Here is a 6156-nt window from a genome sequence, read left to right as displayed (position 1 = left end):
CTGGTCAAGTTGTACAAACACCTTGTCCTTTATTGAGAAGAAAGTAATAAATTATAAACAAATGTACAAGCAGTTTGACACCCCTCCTCCCCTCTGTTTTCATTACGTGAGACAGTAAAACATGCATATAGAAAGGTACACAGAAAATAGGTTCGATAAATACATGAAAGTATAATTTAAGAAAAGGAAAACATGATATATAATCAAAACGTTAACCTTTTTTTTTTTTTTTTGTCATCGCACACCCAGACATTCGTGATTGATTGTGATGTTGTGAATGTACTACAGTGCATGTATATTGTTTGCTACTCCTGGGAAGGCCTATATTTTATTATATAACCCAGAACTATTTATGAATGTTTGACTGAAAGCTGTGTATTTGTGTACTGCCACCAGAATGCATATGAGGGCGCTGTTTCACTGACAGTCCTCATCGTGACTGCTTTTGCGTACTATCTTGTGCACAACCTTGCATAACTGGAATTAAATCTTCAAGTCCCGAAATGAATATAAAAGAGCCTTTTGTTACAGTGACCCCTCCACAGGAAAAAAAGACGTGCCAGAAGCATGAGTGAATGTTTTTCACCAGGAACATAAAGAGAAAGACTATAAATCACCAACAAATACATTCTCCACGTTATAGAGAGGTTGACATACAATACTGTGTGATACATTCTCAATTAAGCTGTAAAATCCTTTGGATCAAACGTACCAATACCTTTATAACAAAACCATTCAAATCCCTTTTTCTGCAAAAGACAAAAGTGACTTCTCTTTCAGGATTGCCCCCCTTTTTTCTTTCTTTTTTTTTTTTTTCTTCCTTTCCTGCATTCTTACTTTCTATTGTTGCTCTCAAGCAGTTGCACTGTCTAATTGAACTCTGTAAAGTCCCTGCAGATGCCCCGTACGATGGGCTGCTGGAACTGCGCCAGGCCGGTGAACTCGCGAGTGAAAAACACATGACTTTCCTTGGGCTCGGACGCCATCGCCTTCAGATCTTCCATCGGAGCCCAAGCTACGCCCACTGTAAACACAGTGATCCCTGTGAAGAAACAAGAACAACGTGATCAAGATTTCATCACACTTGTTTACTTTGTAAGTGCACTATTTTGTGCATTAGAGATAAAGCACATTTTAGAGGTCTTAAATGTTCTAGAACTTCAGACCCAGAGACCCCCACCTGCACCCTTACCACCTCAGAGACCATCACTATAAAAATAAGACTTAATTTTGTTGGTTACATTTAATTATAACTTTAAATAATAACATGATCTTCTCTACTGACCCCCTGGACCCTCAGGGGCCTGCAAACCCATGTTCTTAATGAAATGTCAATGTAAAAAGCGTACCCTCTCTCTGGGCAGCCATAGCTGGCACTCTCACATCATCGTAAGACTGTCCATCAGTGATGATGATGAGGAAATTCTTGTTGGAGCCTGTGCGCGGTTTAAAGAGACTCCGCACTGCAAAGTTGATGGCGTCTCCCGTGGCCGTTCCTCCGCTCATGTACGGGATGTTCTCCAGGGCGCTCAGAGCACTATCTTTTGTGGTGTGGTCATTGAAGTTGAACTCCATCCTTTGGTCGTAGGTGAACTGAATGGCACCGATGCGAGAGCCGATGTCAGAGATGTCAAAGTTGCGCGCGACAGAGAGAAGAAGGTCTAGAACGAGCCGAAAGTTCCCATCACCTACGCTGCTGGAGCCGTCAATCAGGAAGCCCAGGTTCACTGAGTTATAGCATGTCTTGCTGCAGAGCATCTGATCGATGGAGCAAAGTTTATGAGCTAGTGGCTTCACAAACTTATTTGTGCTGAACCAGCTGGGCATGGTGAAGGTGAAGAACTCGTTGTCCTTGCACACCGCCTGTCAGATTTCAGAAAAACTCTGATGTTACCAAAAGTATTTGTTTTTGTTTTTTTCTCCATGAATTCATATGTGAAACATCTTACCTTTCTCATGAAGTCTTGCTCGCTCACCAGGCTCATCTCCTCAGGAGCAGGTTTGGCGACAGACACAAAGAAGATGTTAATACCGGACTCTCTGGCTAAAATTGCTGCCTCCTCCACATTATCAGAAGGCCACCCGTCGACAAACACCACAATGACCCGTGGGTAACCTCTCCGAACACCAAAATCCGGATTGAAGAAGTTCCTCACAGTGTGTAGTATGGCCTTGCCTGTGCAAAATGCAATAACTTAAGCCTGCCCAGTTCTGCTTACTGAAGCCAAAGCATCTTCAATAATAAATCAATCTGTGTCAGAGTTATTAGGAATGAGTTTAATACAAGAAACTCTATATTGTCACTAACTATGACACGCTGTCAATTATCAAACAAAAGCATACTGAATGTAAAAACAAGTAAAAAAAATGGATTTACAATAGAAGTCTATGGGCATTTTAAAGGTTTCACAGCAAAAAATCTGGTCTGGAACAACTTGAAGTTAAGAAAATGACAGAATTTTAATCTTTAAATGGACTGTCTTGTAGTTTTTCTTTCAAAGCTGTCTTAACATATTTCAAGACCTATTGATTCCCATTATAAATGCCGTACTGTCAATGACAATTATTTATTTATTTAGTCTTTTTTATATTTGTACTTTTTTTTTTTTTTACCCCCCAAAAATGCATGATTTAATTGAAATGCTCTAGATCCATTTCATCCAATAATTCATTTGAAATGTAAATAGAAGATGAGATTGTAGACCTGTATTGGTTTTGCCCCCAATGTATGGCATCTCTTTGATGGCAAAAGTCAGATCTTTGGTTGTTGTATAGTTTGACAAGTAGAATTCAGTTCGAGGTGTCTCACTAGAAAGAAAAACATGACGTTACACTCACTGACAAAGGAAAAAATGGCTAAACAGCCATGTGACAGACAACTAGGATTGTCCAGATCACCTGGTCTGCACCACTCCTACATGAGGACCCGGCGTTCCAACCTTCAGCATGGCTACAAGCTTACTGACAAAGTTCTTCTGCAGATTATACCGCCGCTGTCCAATGTTGTAGCTACCGTCCAGCAGCAAAGCCATATCGACTGGGCAATCTGGAACAACATTTACACAGCTCTTTCTTGTCATGATAATCATTCTGCTTTGACTAACAATTTAATTTGGATTAGAAAATCAGGCCACACAGACCCCTGTTTGCTGTTGTTGGAGGAGGAGGTTTCTTCACTGTTTTTTTTACTGGTTTCTTGGCTGCAAGGGAGAAGCAGGGATACTCAGTGTAGACTACATTTGCATTTAAACATTGAGTAGATGCTTTTATGCAAAGCAACTTTCAGTTCCAGTTATCCAAACGCTTTTTACCTGCTCCAGATGCAACATTGGCAGAACTGCTGGTTTGACTGGACACTTCCAAAGGCAAGCTAATTGTTCCTGAAAAAAAAAAAAAAAAAGTAACCTGATAAATCTGTGATGATAAACAACTTTAATTCGCTTTTATATTCTCTATCATTTTATACACTATATTATTTTCGCAAACCAACTGGCCACACTTTTCCTAACATTATGACATAGTTATTGAGATCAGTAGCACATCTTTTTTTAAACAGCACCATTATGTTGAGTAAGTGTTTAAGTTCATCGAGAACAAGGTGTTATGATTACACTAATTCGAATATTATTGTTAAAATTCAATATTAATATAATCATATTGAAATCATAATATAAAACTATAATTTTATTTTTGACTGTGCCAAGCCAGTGAGTAAACACTTTTGTCTATAAAACTTTACATCTGTAAACAAATCTACAAAGTCTAAATCAAAACAGACACTAGCACTTGAAATGACGCAGATCGTGATTGTCTCCACTCACTGGCCACAGTGAAAGATGAGCTCCATTGGGACAGGGACTGAGACTGGACGCCATGAGCGTAAGAGCTGAGGTAGTTTGTCCTCCCTTGCAGCCCGTGAACCTCCACAGGTCCACCAGAGAGACCTATGATTCCTCTGGATGACAGGCAAAAATGTTCCTTGCTTTCTGAGGTTCTTACATAATTCTGGCAGGTCAGTAGCTTTATCATTATTTCTCTGATTGTACCTGTGTATTGCTGCTCCACATATGCTGGAAATAGAGGCATATACTCCTGAACCAAACACTGACAGACTCCAGAGAGTGCAGTTTGCTGGGCAGAGCACTATCTGACGTGTGTCTGGTAGATCCACCGCACGCGTCCCACAGCTAATCGGTGTCGGAACTAAGAAATGTACAATGTAAGATATTACTCATATAACGATGATGTATGTGTTAATTACACTTAGTTAAAAAAAAAAGTGAAATATTTAAAAACTATTTTTCCACATATGGCGTCTTTTCTGTTAATTCGTTAATACAAAATAAACTAAATTAAAACAATTAAAAAGTGTTTGTAATTTGTTACATAAAGTAAATAAAGGGACCTTAGTTAAAAAAGAAAAAGAAAAAGAAAAAAAGTTTAATATTTTCTTTTTCATTTACTATGATAAGTATATATAAGATAATTAAAAATGGAATTCACTGACCATTTAAATCAGATCCAAATGTGCAACATGTCAAAGACAGAATACCTGAGGGCGGAAAAATTCTTAATAATGCAATGAAATCCATGCATCATAATTCAGAATAACACACATGAAATGATTGGTAACAATCACTTGGACAAACTAATTTCCTACCTAATACATGAAGTACAGCAAACCACATCGACATGGTTAATGAAGATATCTGTAGAGACAAAAGAACAATAAACCAGGCAACAATGAATAAACCCCATTTTTCAATTATTTTTATAAAGGTTTTTTTTTTTCTTAAAAAAATAATAATAATCTAAGGCTTTGACATTTATCTTCATTTTCTCTTTTATCTGGGTGCTGAAATATTTATTTTGCACACAGATGTGAAATCAGATATGATACAGGAAAAATGTAATCTCCCCAGACACATCCATCACAAACAGCTCCTTTGGAACCGCATACTTCAGTTAATCCACTCGCGAATGAGAGAGAGAGAGAGAGAAAAAGAGAAAAAAAAAGCATATCTGGATATATAAAATTAGCTCTATTAAAAAGCACCAAACAGCCAAAAATCATCAACCTATGAAGATTAAATCCAACTTACAAATATTGTGTAGGATGACTTTTCCTCAGCCTTAAAAGCTTTATAGAGAAAAATAAGGTAATTCCGTTATGGATGATATTCCGGAGGTGTCTGGATATTGAGGAAAGAGCTAGTCCTTTAAATAATGTCCCCAAAACCCCCAATGATTCTCTGCTGACATCACAAGAGGCGGGCCTTACATCCAAACCACCTGAAAAGGAAATTGTTTCAAATCCTGCAGCTTTTTAGCCATTTAGATAGGTCTGCTAAAGTTTGTACATATATAATAGCTATAATTTAACACTGTGTAGCCTCATTTAGTCAATGATGGCAAGTAAAGAAACCGAAAACAACCAAGAGGAGAATAAACAACAAATGAATGCCACCATGCGCACGTCATGACTAGGCCCTGAAACTGGGGGTTGAAAACTTTACCTTGAGAAACAGAATAACAGCTAATGCGTCAGTCATTTGGCAAGAGCTTTTTAATCCTAAATGACTTTCAAAAGACAATTCTTGAACGAGGCTTATGCTGTAAAAACTGTAAATCATCCATGAAGTGTATTTATCTTCAGTATACACTACAAACAGTTCTTAGCATGTGAAGGGACACCTGGGTTCATTATCATAAGACTGTCCTGCTTTCAAAGAGGTCTCTGTCTTCTCTTGGTAACTTTTATGTAATCATCCTACATCAGATCCAAGGTTTAATCCTGGCAACAAACAGGAATATGAGAGGTTTGTGTTTACAGTGGCATCTCACAACTGATTAAGTCCTGTGGAAGTTTGTAAGGGTGCATGGTGTGCGACAAATTAAAAACCTCTCATGGAATGACACTCAATCCATCTGTTATGAGCCTCTTTGAACAACTGCTCATTGTAAAAACTGGGAACTGGCCCAGTGTCTCAATTAAATATTTCACAGCGTTTAAAGTCTACAGTATGTCGGCTAAAGGGGCCTTCCACAAGGACATTCTTGTGAAGTCCATGGTGGAAACATCCAGTCTCCCAACCAGAGTGTGAACTTCCATATCAAGTAAGGCTTGGGCAGCTTAGGTAAACCAATAATAAAGAG

General features: G+C 38.3%; 1 protein-coding gene across 1 annotated transcript; it reads right to left on the bottom strand.

The window, feature by feature from the left end:
* Positions 1–4: 4 nt before the first annotated feature.
* On the bottom strand, positions 5–5217 carry coch (coagulation factor C homolog, cochlin (Limulus polyphemus)). Its single transcript, XM_052580797.1, has 12 exons — positions 5103–5217; positions 4661–4709; positions 4508–4552; positions 4047–4203; positions 3822–3955; positions 3312–3380; positions 3141–3200; positions 2899–3046; positions 2705–2808; positions 1950–2176; positions 1350–1863; positions 5–1042 (listed from the first exon to the last, which is right to left on the bottom strand). Exons 2-12 carry the CDS (start codon positions 4692–4694, stop codon positions 870–872), a joined length of 1665 nt encoding a protein of 554 aa, XP_052436757.1. The 5' UTR covers positions 4695–4709; positions 5103–5217; the 3' UTR covers positions 5–869.
* Between the last annotated feature and the right edge of the window lie 939 nt (positions 5218–6156).

Source organism: Carassius gibelio, chromosome B17 (assembly GCF_023724105.1).
Source record: "Carassius gibelio isolate Cgi1373 ecotype wild population from Czech Republic chromosome B17, carGib1.2-hapl.c, whole genome shotgun sequence".
In the NCBI taxonomy this organism is placed as follows: domain Eukaryota; kingdom Metazoa; phylum Chordata; class Actinopteri; order Cypriniformes; family Cyprinidae; genus Carassius; species Carassius gibelio.
This window is presented reverse-complemented; position numbering and strand designations above follow the sequence as displayed.

What these genes read in the sequence shown, in the direction of transcription:
- coch (XM_052580797.1), bottom strand. Translation starts at nt 4,694, where the DNA reads ATGTCGATGTGGTTTGCTGTACTTCATGTATTAG. An exon ending in CTCATCTTTCACTGTGGCCA is followed by an intron (nt 3,381 to 3,821) that starts GTGAGTGGAGAC and finishes TTTTTTTTTCAG; the next exon opens with GAACAATTAGCTTGCCTTTG. An exon ending in GTAGGAGTGGTGCAGACCAG is followed by an intron (nt 2,809 to 2,898) that starts GTGATCTGGACA and finishes TTTTCTTTCTAG; the next exon opens with TGAGACACCTCGAACTGAAT.